The 20,523-nt window shown below is 36.4% G+C and overlaps 2 protein-coding genes across 3 annotated transcripts; both read right to left on the reverse strand.

Annotated features, from left to right (window-relative positions):
• Positions 1–1,156: 1,156 nt before the first annotated feature.
• Positions 1,157–10,533, reverse strand: hkdc1 (hexokinase domain containing 1). 2 transcript variants are annotated; one of them, XM_084391791.1, is made up of 19 exons: positions 10,400–10,533; positions 10,243–10,314; positions 8,243–8,405; positions 7,932–8,080; positions 7,535–7,654; positions 7,268–7,363; positions 6,392–6,491; positions 5,972–6,155; positions 5,570–5,725; positions 5,095–5,328; positions 4,672–4,976; positions 4,213–4,361; positions 3,974–4,093; positions 3,426–3,521; positions 3,089–3,188; positions 2,752–2,935; positions 2,210–2,365; positions 1,675–1,908; positions 1,157–1,588 (listed from the first exon to the last, which is right to left on the reverse strand). In XM_084391791.1, the coding sequence occupies exons 2-19, from the start codon at positions 10,303–10,305 to the stop codon at positions 1,438–1,440; spliced, it is 2,760 nt and encodes a 919-aa protein (XP_084247917.1). In that variant the 5' UTR covers positions 10,306–10,314; positions 10,400–10,533; the 3' UTR covers positions 1,157–1,437. The 2 variants fall into 2 exon arrangements, with proteins under 2 accessions (XP_084247917.1, XP_084247916.1); XM_084391790.1 differs by having other exon boundaries at positions 1,158–1,588; positions 10,243–10,466.
• Positions 10,534–12,114: 1,581 nt separating this feature from the next.
• supv3l1 (SUV3-like helicase) lies at positions 12,115–19,925 on the reverse strand. The gene is made up of 15 exons (XM_084390582.1): positions 19,468–19,925; positions 19,235–19,312; positions 18,922–19,029; positions 18,269–18,383; positions 17,967–18,135; positions 17,774–17,885; positions 16,709–16,786; positions 16,029–16,120; positions 15,640–15,820; positions 15,144–15,237; positions 14,705–14,924; positions 14,539–14,619; positions 14,265–14,441; positions 12,890–13,038; positions 12,115–12,735 (listed from the first exon to the last, which is right to left on the reverse strand). The coding sequence occupies exons 1-15, from the start codon at positions 19,736–19,738 to the stop codon at positions 12,357–12,359; spliced, it is 2,304 nt and encodes a 767-aa protein (XP_084246708.1). The 5' UTR covers positions 19,739–19,925; the 3' UTR covers positions 12,115–12,356.
• Between the last annotated feature and the right edge of the window lie 598 nt (positions 19,926–20,523).

Raw genomic sequence — 20,523 nt, forward strand, 5'->3', positions numbered from 1 at the left:
AGCCTACTATTGTTCAGCTGAGAAGCTATAGCTAGCATTTGCGGGAAGGATTACGATGAGTAAACTTTTCCCTTCCTGCTCCATGAGGATTTGTGAGCAAGAGCTGGCCTGATTTAACTGCCTCATTAAATCCCCTGGAAGCTTAAATTAGCGAACACAAAAGGGAAATGCGCTAATGTTACCCCACATGGATCTATTAAATCACCTTTTGAAAATCTGTCAAATAGATTTCAGTTAGATAGAGATATACGTTTCCAAAGAAAGTAACAAAAAATTACATATGTAGTGTTTTTACAACTTTGCTGTTGTCAATAAAGCAAAAATTGGTTAAAATATCGCCTACTTAAAGGGATAGTTCACCCAAAAACTTAAATTATGTAATTTACTCACCCCTCATTTTCCAAACCCATATGATTTTCTTTCTTTGTGGAACACAAAAGAAGAAACTTTGAAGAATATTCACTACCGTTCAAAAGTTTGGGGTCAGTACGATTTTTAATGTTTTCAATTTAAATTCTCTATTTTAATATATTTTAAAATGTAATTTAATCCTGTGATGGTAAAGCTGAATTTTCAGCATCATTACTCCAGTCTTCAGTGTCACATGATCCTTCGGAAATCATTCTAATATGCTGATTTGTGCTCAAGAAACTTTCTTATCATAATTAATGTTAAAAACAGTTGTGCTGCTTAATATTTTTGTAGAAACTGTGCTACATTTTTTCAGGATTATTTGATAAATAGAAAGTTCAAAGAACAGATCTTATTTGAAATAGAAATCTTTTACAACATCATAAATGTCACTTTTGATAAATTTAATGCATCCTTTCTAAATAAAAGTATTAATTTCTAAAATCTCATAATTCACAATCTAGAAAAAAAAAAAACGTAGAATTTTTCTCTAATTCGGACATTGTACATTGCTTTTGAAAGTACAGTATCAGGTCCTAATTTAATTTGTGTGTTTGGTCTCCAAGCTTCTCAGACCGCGCGTCACAGAGCGCTAGAGCAACATGCGGTCATGACATTCCATCGCACAGCCACCGCCCCCTTTAGTTTGGCCTCTGTGAGTCTTTCACTCTGACTGCCCATGCAAACTGTTCACTGAGTCCGAACAAAAGGACAACAAGAAAAAAAGCCTTCAAAGAGCCAATGTACAGTGAAACCATGCTGAACACAGTGAATGTGAAAGCGATGTTTATTGCACTAATTAATACATTAAAAATAACAATAACAAAAAAGTAATAAATGAACATCTCTGTCAATGTCCCTGAATGCACTTATTTTGATATGCAAAAAATAGATGCAATTTCATATGCAAGCAGCAAAGTGAGATTTCATGAGCGTCATCATCTAATAAATCTATATAACTACTTATAGAAACCCTGTACTCTTAAAACCACAAATGCAACCCTCTGAGGAACCCAGTCCGAGCGTCTAGCGAGGTTCTTGTTTCTCACTATGATGCTGCCGTGCTACAGCCGTGATCAGGGCCGCCCCTTTCCCACTGCCATCCTCTGATAGGATAAAATCCACCTTACAATTGGGAGCGAGCTCTCTGACAGTGTCCTTTAAGATGGCGGAGAAGCTGTCACGAAAAGCGACATGTCAAGATTAGGATATGAATCAAACACTGATCAAATGCAAGTAAATGTTCTGCTAATTTTTACTTACTGTGGATGTAGCTTGTATAGGGTGCCGTCCACTCCCACAGTAATCTCCAAATGCTCTAGTCCACGGTTCTCCCGGATCTTGTCTACAACAGCAGCCATTCCCGCTCCACAGAGCTGAGCTGCTCGGCGGGAAACGGCTCCACACACTTCCTTCACAATAATACTGTCATCACATGTGCTGTCCAAGCCCAGATGCTGCAGAATGCACCTCACTTGCAGTAGTGCCAAACGGTCACTAAGTAAATGGAAGAATGGAAGCATGAGTCACATTAAGTGCATTATATTACATTTATTCACTAACTTCTAGTTAGAAGTTTTTTTGAAATGCCTATTATTAAAGGTGCTCAGTATTTTTTTTCCCCTCATTAAACAACCTGATGAAGCATACATGGATAAATAAGTTACCAAGTGCACCTTTAATATGAGGTTTTGGTAAAGTTAAAAACAACAGTAGATGCCAAAATATTTGGGAAGCTGAGCTCAGTCATGTGACCAATATATTCGATTGGCCTATATGTCAGAGACGGTTAATGTACCTCTCAATCTGTGAGAGGAACTTGGTCTCAAAGATGCCTTTGGTCTTTAGTCTCTCTGTGATGCGTCCACGAAACAGAAGACCACGTTTGGTGAGATCAATGAGAATCTGCCTTACAATCTCTCCCAAATACATTCCACTGGTCATCTTTTCAAACCTGTAAATGAGAGGATAACACATTAGATTATATTTGGAAAACTTGACACATTGCCACAGCTTTTTTATTTTATATAAATACTTCTTCCTCCTCTTCTTCTTCTTCTTAATAATATTAATAGCAATAATAAATTATTATTTATCAATTAATTATTTACAATTTAAGCATAAAAATTTAATTTATTGCTATTTAAATGCCACTTATTTTTGCTGTTCATTACAACAGGTTGCCAACACTGTTCCTATGCTTTGAGAAAATCTTTATAGTATACTGCCTCCATGTGGACAAATGCAGAAAACCTGCATTGCATTTGTCTTTCACAACTTTCAGATGACAATCGAAAAATAATATCACTGTCTAAATCGTCTAAAAATGGTAATCTTTACCTTTGTTTTCCTGCATTGAGTGAGCCTTCGTCCACCTCTCGGTCATATCTGGTCCGGATGTCCTCAATATTATCATTTTCTCCAAATCCACCCCACTCAGTGTTTATACACATCTGCCCTTCATCACCCTCCACAAACTCGATGTTCTTCATCTCCTCCATGTAACACACATTGCTTCCCGTTCCTGCAGAGTTAAGATTCATACGTGTTGACATGCTGAATAGTGTAATGCTGCTTTTTTGCGTGTGTTGGTTTATAATCAGCAGTGAGGTTGTCAGTTAAAATACAGCGTCACTGAAATACCACAGAAACACCTCGGAAATACATTAATACTTACCAGCAATAAGACCAATCTGACATTTAGGGTCCTCATATGCACATGTCATCATTGTGCCAACTGTGTCATTCACAATAGCAACGATATCGAGGTCAAATTCCTAAAAGAACAAATTAAATCATAACCACGCCAATACAAACATCAGTAGTACAAAATAGTTTCATTCAAATAAGAGGATTATAAGCTACAATATAGTCATTTACGCAAAAATATAAGCAATGAAGCCTGAATACTCTTATGATATGACAATAGAACATTAATATTGATGATGGTGCTTCTCTGTAAGTGGATGAGTGTGTCATCTGCAAAAACTACGTGATGTTTGCTTTCCCCTCACGTTTCGTCTTTTGATGGCCTCTCTCAGCATATCCACAATATCATAGCCCTCACAATCTGTCGCTTTGAAGCCTTTCGTCCAGCAGACCAAATCTCCCTAAACAAGCAGATGATGCAAATGGCAAGGACTATTAATTGAGAGTAGCATTTGTCTGCGCTTTAAGTTTGTTTTAAGGTGTTTAAAGGGTTAGTTCAACCAAACATTTTGTCATTAATTACTCGCCCTCGTGTCGTTTCAAACCCATAAGACTTTTGTTCATCTTCAGAACACAAATTAAGATCTTTTTGATGAAATCTGAGAGCTGTCTGTCCCTCTGTTGACAGCTACGCAACTACGACTTTGACGCTTCAAAAAGTAATTATACAAACTTCGTAAAACGAATCCATATGAATTGTGCGGTTTAGTCCAAATTTTCTGAAGAGACACGATCGCTTTATTAAGTCATTAATGCAAACATTTTTGGGTGAACTAACCCTTTAAACCTCGTTGTGATAATTATATTGACAATTGAAGTAACCTCTGATAATCCAAGGTAGATGCTTTTTTACCTTATCAATACCTGTCTGACTGCATGGGAAAGAGAAGGTGAAGCCAAGAGGCAGACGAGTGTTCTTTATTCCCATATAGTCCAAGAAATCCGAGATACACTGAACTATGTGGTCAAACAACTGGAGTGAGAAAAATAAAAAAAAATTAAATCAGCTTAAAATGTCTTGTGAATGTTGTACTGATACATTTTTGATTTCATTTTTGATAATGATTATGTTTTTTGTTCATAGTGCTTCACCTCCTCTCCTGTACCCTGCATGATCTCCAGTGGGATGGCATAAATCTTGTTGTACATCCGGACTGAATTCCGCATACCAGTTCGAATCTTAACCACCAACACACGGAAATTGGTTCCACCAAGATCCAAGGCAAGGTACTTTCCTCTTTCTGTGAAAGTAACAACATTCAGTGGCATAAAAAGTTTCTTAATTAGTCAATTAATGTTCAGCCTTCAAATTTCAATTTAAGTTTCCTATTGATTATACAAATAAAATCAAAATAATAATAAAAAAAGGTCTCCAACATAGGACAAGAAGTTTGAAGAAGGAATGGATGTATAATATAATATAATATAATATAATACAATGTATAAAAGAGATAAAAATATCAATAGTGATAACAATAAATAACAACTCTGAATTCCCCAAAGATGTACTGTTTACACCATGATTGCTGTAAGTAGGCAGTTTCCCTTTACCTGTCCCATCTGGAGTCCTGTAAACATATGTGGGCAGCATTTTGACTGATGCGGTGGGATGGGAGTCTTTCTTCAAGCCTCGTTCCAACTCCACATGCATCTTCTTCTTCACTTCCTGGAGCTGTGTGGAGTTCAAGGCGAAGGCCGCAAGGGTATCGTCAATCTCCTTGCGTTGGGAAGCTAAACGCTGGGCCACTGCAGTCACCATGGCGGCACCTTTTGCACTGCCACTTTCAGACAGCACAAAACGGACATGACAGTCTGACACCAGATGGCGGACCACCTTGTGGAGCCTCTTGGGGTACCTTTAAAATACAGATACAAGTATTAAACATTGTGGATTTAAAAAAAAAACTACTTCTTCCATCCAATTTCGTACTAAAAACCTCCTTGGGTTTTACGTGTGAAGGTGAACTGACGTACTGCGGATGTGTTCGGTAGACCGTCCCATCGACTCCTACAGTGGTCCGAAGGGTCTTCAGTTTCTTGTTTTCTCTGATCCGTGTCAAGATGGCAGCCAAAGCGGCAGCAACCAGATTAGCTGACCTGAAGGACACGATGGTGCAGACATGCTGGACAGCAATGCAGTCATCATCACTGGGATTAAGTCCCAGGTCTTCCAGGATCTCCCTGGTGTTCTCCAAACCGCCTTTATACCTGGAAACATTCTCAGTTAGAATATGTACATTTAAACCCCGTCTACACCTGCGGCAGATTTTCACAAACCACCAAAATCCAGATTAAGCCAGTTTTTTAGCAAGGAAAATTCCTAATATTCTTAAATAATCACTAACTTAAAACCAATAGGTTGCCATAGGATTCTTCATAGCTAGAAAAATTATATTTCTTATTTTAACCCATCTAATATCGGTTTATATTTGTGATCATGTAATCTTACTGTTCAATCAAGCAGATATGGTTGGTCTGGAACGTTCCTTTGGTCCTGAGAGCATCACTGACTTGGCCATGAAACAGTAGACCCCTTTTGGCCATCTTCAGCAGGATGAGTCTCACAAGCTCTCCCATGTACAACCCACTCACCATCTTTTCAAAACTGGTTACAAAGTTACAGAGTTAGATAATACATAGACTACAAAACTTGAAGAAAAAAAGCTGTTAAGTGCACTCATCATTTGGGAATAACCTTCAGTAAGAGTGGAATAAATCAGAAATGCCCAAACGTTTTACTACGAAGGAAGGGTCAAAAACAAAACTTGATTGGCTGAAAGTAAATGTTGCCCTGATTTGGGCATCCCTGTGTTAAAGCAATCTAATGTCTTGCCCATCAATAAGGACTTACAGCTGTTTTCCTGGATTAATTGAGGCGGCATCAATTTCACGGTCAAAACTTGTGATGAAATCATCAAGCACACCATCATCTCCAAACGCCCCCCATTCAGTATTAATACACATCCTGCCTTCATCTCCTTCCACGAGATCAATGTGTCGCATTTCCTCCATGTAACATGCATTAGTACCAGTACCTGCGGAAACAGATTGCTGCATTAAATCAAGCGTTTCATTTTCCTTATATCAAGAGACAGCTTCCTTGCCCTCTCACTTTTGCAGGATTCTTTTTAGGTCTTTTAGTTTGTTGTGGCTTATTTAGTTTTAGAGGTATTTTACCATATGAAGCAATACATATTTTGTGTGTTTATATTTCATTTTAAATCTATTGAAAGAAAATTGTCCAGTCCAAAAGTGTCCAATGAGGTCTTACCTATAATAACCCCCACCTCACAGTTCTGGTCATCATATCCACAGGTCATCATGGCTCCCACTGTGTCATTGACCATAGCCAGGACATCCACGTCAACATTCTTAACACACACACACACACAATAAGTTGCACATTTAGCTGTGTTCCGAAGTAAAAGTTTGATGCAGGGTTTTTACGCAGTTTGGAAAAGTATGGAATTTGATTTGAGTAATTTGCAGGTCTGGATAAGTATGGAAAAAAAGAAAACAGTGTATGGAAAAATGTTTGTTTTAAGACTATTGCCTAAGACTAAGATTTTCAACAAAAAAAATTATAGTGATCGTTTAGTGATTGTCGAAAATGACTGAATGAATTTCAAGGCGCACATTTTCATGTTTGTCTTTACTATAAGCAAGTCTAGTTTGAACCACACTAAACTAATGAAATGTGAGTCTGGAAAAACTCTGAGGAGCGGTCAAAATTACTGTTGCTCTGCAATTTTTAGCGGGCGAAATTCAGTTATTTTTAATAGGAATTCACGCAATCTGGAATTTTATGTGAGGGTGAAAGATTTCCACATGAAGATTTTGCAGCAGCTTTAAGCGTCATGTGAATTTGCAGTGTTGGCAAATGGAAAGCTGCTTGGTTTGAAAGTGGCTGTGTGAGCTGTGCTTCACATTGCTACACTATTGATAATAGACAATGGAACTTTGTTGCATGTGACATTTTGCTAACGTGAACATATCTTTAACTCAATTGCAAGTAGAAGTCATGAACACGAATCACCAATACCAACTGACAACTGTGTTATGACTTTTACCTGGAGTAGCACCAGTTGGTTTCTACTTTCTACTTTTGTTCATTGGAAATGATGAGCAAAGAAAATGGTATTCATACCCCAACTTTACGAATGGCTTTTCGTAATGACTGCACCACATTGGTCCCTTGAACACCTCTCAGCTTGAAATTCTTGGACCATGACAGTAAAACACCCTGTGTCAACACAGTCAAAATGAGTCAGAGGAGATCAACTGATATGAATGTCTATTTCACTGGTTTATTGATAAAGAAAACCCACTCAATCTCTCAATGACTTGAGAACCATGATCCAATTAAAACGGTTCATGTTAAATGTTATATAAACATGTCAGAGTTCAGTTGTACCTCATCTATTTTGGACTGCCCACATGGGAAGGAGAAGGTGAAGCCCAGAGGTTTTCTTTTGTGATTAATGTGGTGTTTCTCTAGAAAAGACTTCAAAGATTCTGCCACATGCTCAAAAAGCTGAAGAAAGAAAGAAAAGAGAGGCATTCAAAACATTTGATAAAAAGGTTTAAATATGACATTAGAATAATCTGCCCCCTATCCATGTAATTATCTACAGTGACTTAGATCCTAAGATCAGCCGACGTTATAAATACTATAAACAATAAGAGAACTCACACCAAAGTTTATTCAGTCTTTTCTTGTTATCATCATAATCATAATCCACTGGAAACAATTTATAATCTGCAATTGGATTCCTTATTGTTATAACTCATATTTGTGAAGCAATAATCACCTCTGTTCCTCTGCCATTAAGGATCTCTTCAGGGATGGGAAAAGTTTCACTTTCCATCTGGACTTTCCCCTTCCCATCTTCTGAAACCTTCACCTGTAGTACTTTAAATTTTGAACCCCCCAGATCCAGTGCCAGAAACTCACCCTTCTCTGCAGGAGAAACATATGGAACAGAACAGATGTAAAGCCATCATGAACATTAACAGATTTGAATTATGTAATATTACTCAGATGCAGTGATTCTACAGCTTTTTTTTTTTTTTTGGTGTGAACAATAGTACGATGAAGTGGCCATGTGTCATGTCAATGTACCTGAGCCATCGGGTGTTGAATAAACGTGGGTCGGGAGCATCTTCACTGCAGCCGTAGAGTTACTCTCATTTGACAGTCCTTTCTCCATCTCCAGCCGAAACCGAGATGATATGTCCACCAGCTGTTCATCTGACAGGCGCATGGCATACAGATATCGGTCTACCTGTTGAGAAACACAATTTTTTAAAATACTACAAGTTTTGAGCTCTCTTCTGTTGCCTGGTGTCGTTTCCTTGACACTTTGTTATTACATACATTCAATGAAACAAAATACTGGGGAATAAGTGACTGAATAAAAGAGTAAACAAAACTGAGAAATAAAAATATTAAAAATGACATTAACACATTTTGAACGATTGATAACACAAAAATCACCAAGCAAAAAATAATACTAATATTATCAGTGACGCATGCAATTATATGACACAGTGAAAGATAATGTAGGCGTGTTTCTTGAGATAAAAATGATACTGCTATAAAATAACAGACTCAACTATCCGTGAAGAATGTGGACATACATCTGATCCAAAGGCTTGCGCATGAAATTAGTTTTGCATACAAATTTTAACTATCTCTATGGTGTTTGTGAAACTAACAGTTTATTTATATGCAGAACCTGTCAAAAAATGTGGAAACATAATTTTTTTTAAATGTTTTTTAAAGAAGTCTCTTCAATACATTTATTTCATCTATACAGTAAAAACCATAAGATTGAAAATATTATTACAAATTAAAAGAACTGTTTTCTATTTGAATATATTTTAAAATATAATTTATTCCTGTGCTCGCAAATCTGAATTTTCAGCATCAGGTTCCCATGTCTTCAGTGTCACATGATCCTTCAGAAATCATTCTAATATGCTGATTTGGTGCTCAAGAAACATTTGTAGGTGGAAATGTAGGAGGTGCGAGTGAATGAACAGCAGTCTCTTCGACTCTTATTAACCACAACTTGATCAGGGCATCTATCCCCTAATCGCTTATCCCCAAATAAATGGCTGCCAACTGCTCCGGGTGTGTGTGTTCAATACTCACTGCTGTGTGTGTGCACTTGGATAGGTGAAATGCAGAGCACAAATTCCTAGTATAGGACACCATACCTGGCCACACATCACGTTACTTTACGGAAACTTTAATAATGTTCTCAAAACATTAGCACAAAAACGTTATTTATACATTGTTAATGGAGCATTCAGAGAACATTCAAAAGTAACGTTCCCATAATGTTTGGTAAAAAGGAATGTTCCCTTAATGTTTGTGTGTTAACACATACCCAAGAAATGTTCAAAAACATTTAAAAATAACTGGTCATTTTGAACATTCAGAAGTGACGTTTTCATTATTTAATGGGAACATTATCAAAAAGTTTTTAGAACATGTTTTGTTAGTTACAATACAGCTTAAAAAGCATCCCAGGATGTACCTTTGCTCCCTATAATTCCCATCCATCCATTTGTGTTATTTTATCGCTTTGATGACTTCGTAAAGAGCAAGTAGGTGTGTCCAACCCTTAACTGGAAATGTGTAATAGATAACTTTATAGTAAACTATTGAAAGAATGGGGGATTAAATACAAAACAAAACATTAAAAAATATATATTTTTAAATAGCAAAAAAAAGCCAATGACCAATAAGCTACAACAAAATAGTCCGTTTAAATTACAGCTCACAACAAGGTGTGAACTTCATGGAGATGAAAATCAGTTCAATAAATGCAGATGAGGAGGTCAAGGTCCTTTCTTTCTCCTCATGCTGTCTATTATCTGCCCACAAAAGGCATGTGTGAGAAGAGTTAATGATTCCACAGGCCACAGTGAAATCACATTCATCATCAACACTAGGCAGCATCTGACAACACACTGACAGAGTTAGACTCTTACTGTCAGCGCAGAAAAACAGCGTGACATAATACATATATACTTTATCAAGGAGTACAGGGCATTATTTTGTAGTTTGTCTAAAACACATTTTAACAAGTAAAGAGGTTTATGAACAGTTACCTTCTTGATCTGATCCTCCTGGAGCTTTGAGAAGTAAAATGACAGCAAATGGACCGCAAACATCTTGACTTCCTGAAGCAGGTGGTTTAACGTTACCTCAGATAAAACGTGATTTATTATTGAAAAACAAAATGAATGACCAGATTTAAATGTGTACCTAAAATCCCCCTGAATCCTCAGGAGTGACTCTAGTATGACTGAGAGAAACTTTTCTTCTGAGCTTGTATTTCACTGATCCGGAGTCCCGTGCTTGCTTTCCCCTCCCCTTTCACGGCTAAATAATTAATAGCTAAGCCTCGTCCGTCCGGCCCCTCTGCTCTCCAGTCTCTCCTAGCAATGTGTTTGGATTCACTCCAAACAGCAGGAGCACCTTAAAACAATCATCAGCGAAACGATAGATCAAAAAGAGTTATTTCTGTTCGGCTCGAGTTCAACATGTAAACATCCTTCATAAGAAAGTGAAAGATACAGAGAGAAAAACATGTTAAATGCCTTATCTGCAGTCACCAGGACAGATCTGACAGGATCAATGAGAGGATATTTCTGCCCAGACGATACCAGGCCTTCTGTTTGTAACTGGAAGGTATTAAACATAGCCTAAATGTGCTGAAGTTGTAGCAACAATATTTTTTTCTTCCTAAAACCAAAGGAAAATGTTCAAAGATTAAGATGTTGCTCAGGCGTTCAGCTAATGTGGTTACCATAGTAACAGACTGAGATTAACTGGGGCCTTTAGCAAACACTGAGCAAATGGATCTACCTTACATTTTGAACACTTCATTTCTTTGCCGAATCATTCATCCTGAAGAAATGACCCAGCATCACCTGCAAAATCATGCTATCAGCTGTTCCATTTTAGTGGAGAGTTAAAATGGTAATGGTAAATTTAGCAATTTGTAGACAAAACTGCCCTAATTGCCTAATTGTAATTTTCACCAATAGGGCACAAACAGTAGTCCCTTTACTTAAAGGTATAGTTCACACAAAAATAAAAGTTCTGTTATTATTTTCTCACCCTCAAGTTGTTCCAAACCTGTATGAGTTTCTTTCTTCTGCTGAACACAAAAGAGTATATTCTGAAGAATGAAGGTAACCAGTTTATGGACCCCATTGACTTCCATAGTATTTTCTTTCCAACTAAGTTGTTTGGTTTCCCATATTCTTCAAAATATCATCTTATTGTGGACAAAATCTGCAGTCATTTCCCATTCTGGAGCATTTTTTAAGTTTATTTTTTACAACCTTTAACCTAGAATTACATAAATATGTTATTATTACATTATTATTATTATTAGTGGACTTTATGCTTGTTTAATTGTTATTGAATGTTTATATATAAAGTTTATAAAATGTAATAAAAAAAAAAAATCATGGATGATCCTTGACCTGAATCTTTTTCTGAGACTATAAAGAATTAAGAATATCTATTTTCTTAAAAAATAAATAAAAAAATAATTGACATCAGTTTAACTTTTCCTTATTGGTAGAAGGAAATTACTATAAATTAACCCTATTAAAGTAAATCTGTAACATATGCACTGATATTTTTAAACTGACCCTTACTCAAGGCTGTTGCAGTTAGGTGTACAGTGACGAAATCACTCCATGTTTCAGCTTTAATCATTCATTGGTCAAGTAGGTTTCCTAAAATAACATCAGACTGCATTACCCTGCTAAAAATAGAAGAGAGTAAATACAAATTATTGGTTTTTCAACAACAGGTTCAATAGACTGACAAGAACTCTAGGTCATGTGCAGCTTTACTTTTTTTGGGTCATGGCATGGGAACCTGAATTTCTCTTTTTCTGCATTTTTAAAATAACATTCTGTGAGCAAAGAAACATGTTTCTGTGGTTAGGCAACGGAGAACTATTAAAAATATCAATATCATTTTATTGTAACATCTAAAAGTGTGGGACAGTCCTCTTTTTGACACTTGATTATACATTACTGTGAAAATTGCAACTTTTTTTAGTAAAATAGATGTCAAACCGCTCCATAAATGGAGATACAACCTTTACACCCAGTTCAGAACATCAGCAATACAGCCACATTGTTCTCTTGATCTTCTAAAAGTAGGCTACAGAAAAGTCCATGTTACACAGTGTTAGTGTTCACTTTTTCTTTCTTTTCCCTTTATTTGTTGAAACGATGTCATCTCCATGTTGGCTCTGCTCTCTGACCCATTCTTTTTGCAGCTGCTCTAACAGCTCTTTTGTCAGTAGTCCATCCCGCAACAACCTGGAGCTCAGTGAAGAATCCGACGGCCTGAGCTCTTTTCTTTGATTATGGGCTTTTAGCACTCGTCCCCTCCTCTGTGGCAGTGTGTCTGAATCAGGAAGTCTTACAGAGGCTGTGGTTTCTGCAGAGTGATTCTCTGTGGCACGGATAAGCCGTGTGATGTTACGCACGCCAACCTGGATGATTCCGTCCAGTTCCTGTTGGATCTCACGGATGAGGTTGGCGTCTGGGAACATGTCCATGAAGCGATAGCTGCAAGAGGGAATCAGTCCAAGAGGATTCAAATTATGGATGACATCAGGGGAAAAGGGACACTTATTTATTGCTTTCTGATTTAATGCTAGAATTCTAAATAAATATTTACAGACGTTTAGGTTCATCTTTAGAGAAAAAAATATATATATACCTGAGCCAAAGGTAAAGATCTAGCACATCATGGACAGCCTCCAGGTGAACCAGGTCCTTGATGTTTTTGGGAGGGGCCAGGGGCCAATTCATATTTCGACAAACCCAGTCGAACGTCAGAGGCTCATCTCTGCTGAACTGTCTGGCAAACTACAGAGGACAGATTTTTACAGCATTTATTAGACATTTATATACGATTAATATTTTCCAGAGTGTTAGGGTTGGAAAACCCTAACCCTAACCCAACCCTAACCCTAACTATTAAAAATAATTTACAGTAATTGAAATCAATAAAATATAAATATTAGATGAAAAAACGTATTAGATGACAACTAAAGTTTATGTTGAAGTACTAAAATGACTAAAACTGAAATAAAAATGAGAACTACAGAAATGTACAAAAAAGGGTAACACTTTACATTAAGGCTCCATTTATTAAATGTAAGTTAACGAACTAACAGTGAAAAATACTTAATATATCTTATTTGATGTTAATTTCAACATTTACTAATATATTATTAAAATAAAAGGTTGTATCAGTTAATATTTAAACAGTCTTAACTAATGGAACCTTATTGTAAAGTGTTACCAAAAACAAAACAAACTCAAATTACAAAAGCACATAACAAAATAAAACAAATCAAATCAAATAAAAAAAACTGAAAATATAAAAATAAACCCCAAAATATTCAAATAGTACATAAATAATATTAATAAATATCATAATAGTACACAATACCTAAAAAATTACTTTTAATATTGTTAATTACTAAAACTTTAACACAAATTTGTACTTGGAAAAGTTACAATATTATTAGTATAAATAGAAATTAAACATTTCTATATATTGTTATTTTCATATAAGCTACTGCTATAACTAATATAGAACTAGTATAATTTCTAGAATCTTACTGCAAAGTGTTACCACCTTTTTAGATCATATAATTTTTTTTATACACTTTAACAAAGTATGCCATTAAAAGAAAATATATAATAAAAGACTAAATACTTCCAGTTAAACAGAATTGCTGTTTCTACTGTGGCACAGCAGCCATGTTAGTGACAGGGTTCCCTCACCATTTTTCAATTTAATATTCATGAATTTTCAGGTTGTTTGTGATTTTTTTTCTCTATAAAACGGCATAATAGAAATGATTATTTAAGATTTGATTAATTTTCATGCTGTTTGTAAGTCATCACCATTCCCCAAAGATTTCTGGAGACTTTGCAGTGATAATGTAAGCACAATTTTCACACGCCATTTCCGCTGTATTATAAATTATTTATAATCAAACCAAATCGGACAAATGGCTACGTTTTATATGAATCCTCAGTAATCCGTTTTCCACTGTGAGTTATTCAGGTGGTTCGCTCACCTTGAGAAAGGATGTACAAACGAAGGGCTGCTTCTTGTTGATGGGGGCCGTGCAGAACACGTAGCGGGAACGCAGATTCAGTGGGATATGCTGAATCATATCCGCCAAGAATTTGAAGTCATCGATGTTACAGACAAAGTAAAGTCCATCCACTTGCGCGAGACTCACAAATATATCCTGTACAGAGGAGCAGAATGGAAACGGAGTGTTTTAAATGGTGATTACCAGCAGTCAGTAAAATTATAATGTAAAAATGTTGAATATTTAGACCTACAATGAGGTTTGAGAGAGTTGCATGGGGAAGATGGTAGGCAAACATCTCTATCTGCTCTGCTGTGGGGTGTAATCCTGCCATCTAAGAGGAGAAATTAACAAATGATAAAACCTTTTTCCAAACAACATAAATCTTTGACTTTTATAATAGATAAAACTAGCCTTACCGCAATAGGGTCAACAGGCTTCCCCAAGATCTCCTTTAAAACAAGCAAGTCGTCCCTTTGCATAGTAGTGACCTCACCCTCTTTAAACACAGAGCTGAAGCGTCCCGCTCGACCAGCGATCTGCAGCGCCTGTGACGTGGAAATAGTGTCTAGCTCCTTCTCCCCCTTTTCATTCACACTGGGTTTTACCAGAGAGTTAAAGATGATTCTCCTAATACTCCTAAAGGAAGTACAGTATCATTATTAGTCCTTAGAGTCAAAAAGTTTGAGAACCACTGATTTAATTTTCAGGGTCTATAAGAAAGTGGGAGAGAATCATGAAAAACTAAAATACAAAACATGTTTACTAATATTATATATATAAATTCAAAATATAATTAATGATCACCTTAAACCTTTATAAGATGTAAGATAAGGTTACTGGAAGGAAGTTACTCACAAGTTCAAACCCATTCCAATTGCATCCGTGGCAACAAGGATTTTGCAAGGGTCGTCTGGATCATTAAACTTTTTAGCTTGAGCCAACTTGGTGCCTGTTGACCAATCAAAATATTAGTTTAGTTTCCAGATCAAATAAAACCAATTATTGAGAAATGATTGTGATAGGAAAGCAATATGATATTAACTATCCCCGCTATTGACTGTAATTTACTGTTATTACCATAGTAAGTACATGTAGTAATGTAACTACGTTGACTTAAAAATAAAGCGTTACCAAACGTTCTTGTTGTTGCTGCACAGGATCGGTTCTTTCTTTTGCATGTTCAGATATTCATACAGCAAAATATTCTGTAGCCATGAAAGTTTTGTGAAAATGATCAAAAATGCTGGTGGCGGCTGCCGACTTTTTTTTTTTTTTACGATGGCGGGGAACAGTTAATACAGACAGTTCAAGAAAATAAAACCAGATTATAAATTTACCATGTGGAACTTACCAGGGGGCAAGCTGCCATAAATGACGGCACACTCCAGGCCACGGACTTCTATCTGTCGGCTGATTGAGTAGATGTCATTTTTGCTGAAGCACACGATGCAGTCACCAGGCTTTAGGTTATCTAATGATTCCACTGCATGATTTGAGATTGAAAAGGGGGTCAGCCTCTTATAATTATGCACCTTAAAGACAAAAGAGCATATTATGTCAAACCACACTAATGAGCTCAATATCTCACAACATTGGGCAAACACTGAAATATTTCTTCAAATCAACTATTTCACCCAGGCAAAATAAATATCACCTTGCATTTACTAAGCAGTCAGTAACTAACTAACATAACTAAGCAGTCAGTAGTTTTTCCAACGATTCTGTATCTCTCAGACTCACCTCAACCTCTTCACCAGTGGTGAACATGAGTTCAGTGACAAAGTCAACTGCAGCAGATTCTCCACACACATGGATCTCCTCAGCACACAAACCTATTCAGAAAGAGAAATGCGTCTTTAACATACCTCATTCAACATGTTTATATGAAACTACAGATTTGACCATGCAGAAGAAATTTAGTCTAGTATAGTATGAAAACAGTCTGTGAGTTTAATATTTGTAAAGTAGCAGGCATTTAAATATTATTAATAACTTGACACTAAAGATTAATATGAGTAGGCACAATCCAACTGAGAAAATAAAGTGATAAATAGGCTACAGTGGGGTTAGAAAATCTAAAACAAGACCACTGATAAAAATGCTTCTAATGTGCATTATGTACTCATTTAATACATTCGTTTTCATTACAAATTATAATATCAATTTAGTGGTTTGGGTGAAAATAACCCAAATGAATTTCAGAATTTCTTAGTCAATGTCACGAATTTGGGTAAATTTAATTAGTGACCTAGAATATGATACATCTCTTATTTATTTTGAAATGACCAAGTTTTAAAAAAATATCCAAAACTTGTTTTTCTTAAGTAAATCCCCAATGATTAATATGCTCCCAGACTTTTGAAACCCCACTATGTGTGTAAATAAAAAGTGTTTCTGCTGAAAAGTCAAAGTCAACCCACCAAGAAGAGCTCTGGTCCAAGCCCACCCTCTGGAGGGATCTTTGATCATTTGAATCTCATCAATGACTGCCACTTCATCTAAACAAAATATTCAAACAATAATAATAGTATTTCATTTATACAGTACTTTTCAAAATCTCAAGGTAGCTTTACAGTCAATGTATGATTAATGAACAGTCAAGTTACACAAAAAACTATGTATATTTATTTTTCATATTTATTTATATTTCTTTGAGTATTAAAAGGATATTTTATATTTGTTTGTATATTAAATTGCTATACATAAGAATTTTCATGTATTAGTCGCTTTTATATAGGCAACGTGTGAACAGTTTGTAAAAAAAAAAAAAAAAAAAAAAGAGACCTTCCCAGACTTTCTAGGTTGTCTACTTTTGCCGGGAAAATCAAAAGGATGTGACATTTGTGTGCGCTCGAGCCTCTCTTCCTATGACACATGAAACGAATGCTTACAATCAGGATAAATCGCCAGAAAGAGCCATTCTGTGATTTCAATGTGTCATGCAAAGAAAAGGGATTAGTTCAAACTATAGTCTCACACTGCCAGATTTATAAAGTCTCAGATTTAATTTATAATCAAACGATCGGAACTGTCTAATTTTGTCAACATGATGGCTGTGAATTGCAGAGCTGGTGCAAACACATCCACATAGCTATGATCAGATGCTTCTTAACTGCTGTTTTCTCACCTCTGTCGTTTTTGTTGCGAGTTTATTTATTAAATTTTTTTTATCTAAATGCTGCTCTCAGCAGTGTGGGCTGCGTCTGGATGTTCGTTAACAGTATATCGCTGCAAAGGTATTTCACAGTTCTTTGCTTAGAAGTAAATAAACTTTGCTGTGAGTATATTGGAGCCTTGAATCCTGTTCAGTCTCTTATACGTTAGCACGAGTGCGAGCACAAGCAAAAGTTGCTGGCTGCAGTTCACTTAATGGCCACTGGTGTCACTGATAACAAGGGTTTCTGAATTCTACATACAGCCTCTTTAAGATTACCATCAAGACTCAAGTATTCTCACATTCAAACGAGCATGTTCTCCGTACTCACATGGAGTTGTGACACTGCACATCTCTATCGTAGAGGCAATGTGGCCAGACGGTCTTCCTTGTGGATCAACAAATTTTCTCTCTTCTCCTGTCACCAGATCACACGGCACTCCCTAATGGGAAACCACACATAAGCGGCTCTAACATCCACGACTAATGCAATTACATTAAAAAGTCTAAAGAATGAAACTCACTGCATCATTACTCTTCTCATAGATTTCATGGGCCAGTAGCTTTAGAGGTCCACAGTAAACTCCAGACTTGGCTGCTAGGTATCTCTGGATGGCATGATAGGTCTTACCACTGTTGGTGGGTCCTGCGTGAAAAATGATCTTTCTTTGAATAGCTCTGGCCTCTGGATACCTGGAACACACATTTTTGTTCAAAAGATTGTATTGGTAAAAATACTAAGAACTGTAATGACTGTTTCATGGTATGGTGTCAGAAAACTATGGTTTACACTATTGGTAAAATCAGAGAATGAAACTCTCAGTACCAGTTAGCTGGGACCCGTAAGTCACTGATCTTGCGTAAATCATCCATACAGTCCAACATGGGAAAAATCTGTTTGGCATGTCTCATAAAGTAAGGGAAAATATCATCTATGTGCCCTGGAATGAGGAAAAGGAAGATTAATAGATGGCTTTTATTACGCTGTAAAAAATTACCGCAATTTTGACAGTAAAATAAAAACTCTACAGTAACACCCGTTCACCGGTTAACGGTCAGTTTTCTGTCTAAATACAGTAAAAAACATTCATAAATCGAACAAAACATTTCATGTAATTTTACAGTAAAATACTGTCATTTTCTTATGCAAATTAGGGTTTTATGCAACCTCTTATGTTGTTAAAGGGATAGTTCACCCAAAAAAATGTTATTCGCCCATGAGGACCCCTGGAGACGCGTGGAGCACTTTAATAATGAATAGATGTGCTTTGATGGACTTCCAAAGACATTTGATGAACTTTGATCATGTAGCTTTTACAGTGTTTTTTGGTGGTTGTTAGTGTATTATAAGGGCACAAAACTGATTTTAGTACTTAAGTAGGCTGGTGTATTCACATTATGTTAACAAAGCATAAACTTATTTTTTAGTTTTTACAGTGTGTGGATATTGTCAGTTAAATGTCTGAAGTAAATACTCACCAGCTTCACAGCAGATGTCACTAAGAATGATGTGCAAGTCAGCATTTAGTGCGTTCATTTCCAGCACATATTTCCTAAAGCTGACAAACGCTTGATGGAAGAGACGAGCTGTTGAAGAACAAATAAACAATAATGCTTTGATGAGACAATGATGCAACAAACCAAAATGCTTTGTAACAAACAAAATACAATAGTATCCCTGACATACTACTTTGTATATAGTTTTTAGATGGGCACAATGTGACCCATCATGGTTGACCAATGTTAATTATGTAAGATGAAGTAATAATAATCATGTGTCTATGATTCTCACCATCAAGTCCTTGGTCAGCTGCCAGTTTTTGCATCTCTTTCCTTTTGTAGAATCTATTCAGTACTTTGAGGATTTCACCTGTTAAAACCAGTAGATAAAAATATCACATGTACTTCTGTTGCAATAGTTCACCAAATGCATAAAAATCTACAAAAACACCAGGACAGAATGGCTTCTCGCCAGATGCTTAACCCGTTAATGCGATTATACAATATTCTAATATCATAACATACTTTTGTCCAGCGGTTGCGTCAACTCAGCGCCGATTGCCGCATCCCAGACTTCTTCACTTTTGACGCTAAGCGGTATAAACAGTGATGTGTCCAGGGGTCTCGATGTGTTGTCTGAAGATGAATGTCTCCTGGATACATTTTCAGACGTCCTTCTTGTTGGATGCAGTGAAGTGTTGTTTGCTACTGCAACAGTGGAGAAGCTTGTGCTAGCACATACCCGGTATCGGATGTGGCAACGCGACAACAAGTAAACACAGCGATTTACAGACATTTTTAGCTTCCGTTAATCACGTGCAGCTGGATAAACAGAGTAATAAAAACTGGCAGTAGCACAATTCATATTATAAACTTAATGTTAAACATAAGTTCATGTCAGCTACAGCAACTGTCCCAGAACCTATTATGACAAGGAGGTCAAGATCCTCTCAGTGACAACGTGTAGAAGGACCCAAGAATTTGTTGTGCCCGAAGTAATGCCTGTTTTTTATTTCAATATTTATTCAAGTCTTAAAATCAAGATTGGATACATTTAAAGGAAATGGATAATATGTGTATAGTAGACTACAATATCATGAGAATACGTTCGCTATAAAATGTGCAATCTTGAAGGATAATCATTTTTGGATTGTTGGTATGACAGGCATGTGGTACAAACAGTTGTAATGACTGGTGACTTTCGCAGCGCAACCGAAACTGGCTCGTTTTAATGATGTTACTTCTTATAGCTCAATCACAGCAGCAATGAAATAACTGAGATGACAACATGGAAGCAAAAACTGAGCACTTGCTCAGTATGTTATGTGATGATGTGATGATGACGTGAAGGATCGGTTTGGTCAGGCAGATCCCTTTGTAAACTTGTTCAAACTGTACTTGTGCAAGGTTAACGCTACACAGTACCATTATGTCCAGTTTCCTTTTACAGCAGAGCATAACCGGGAAAATAGATTAACCATAATAATGTCCATGACATGGATTTGACGTAAAACTTAAATTTCCCCGCCAAATCCGTCCCGAGAGCTTTAAAACATCACTACATATAGGGTTTATCAAAGG

Source organism: Rutilus rutilus (genome assembly GCF_951802725.1).
Source record: "Rutilus rutilus genome assembly, chromosome: 20".
In the NCBI taxonomy this organism is placed as follows: Eukaryota; Metazoa; Chordata; class Actinopteri; order Cypriniformes; family Leuciscidae; genus Rutilus; species Rutilus rutilus.

What these genes read in the sequence shown, in the direction of transcription:
- hkdc1 (XM_084391791.1), bottom strand. Translation starts at nt 10,305, where the DNA reads ATGTTTGCGGTCCATTTGCTGTCATTTTACTTCTCAAAGCTCCAGGAG. An exon ending in GGCAGTCCAAAATAGATGAG is followed by an intron (nt 7,364 to 7,534) that starts GTACAACTGAAC and finishes GTGTTGACACAG; the next exon opens with GGTGTTTTACTGTCATGGTC. An exon ending in TGAGGTGGGGGTTATTATAG is followed by an intron (nt 6,156 to 6,391) that starts GTAAGACCTCAT and finishes CTGTTTCCGCAG; the next exon opens with GTACTGGTACTAATGCATGT.
- supv3l1 (XM_084390582.1), bottom strand. Translation starts at nt 19,738, where the DNA reads ATGTCTGTAAATCGCTGTGTTTACTTGTTGTCGCGTTGCCACATCCGA. An exon ending in TTGGACCAGAGCTCTTCTTG is followed by an intron (nt 16,121 to 16,708) that starts GTGGGTTGACTT and finishes CTTTCTGAATAG; the next exon opens with GTTTGTGTGCTGAGGAGATC. An exon ending in GATCTTTACCTTTGGCTCAG is followed by an intron (nt 12,736 to 12,889) that starts GTATATATATAT and finishes TCCCTCTTGCAG; the next exon opens with CTATCGCTTCATGGACATGT.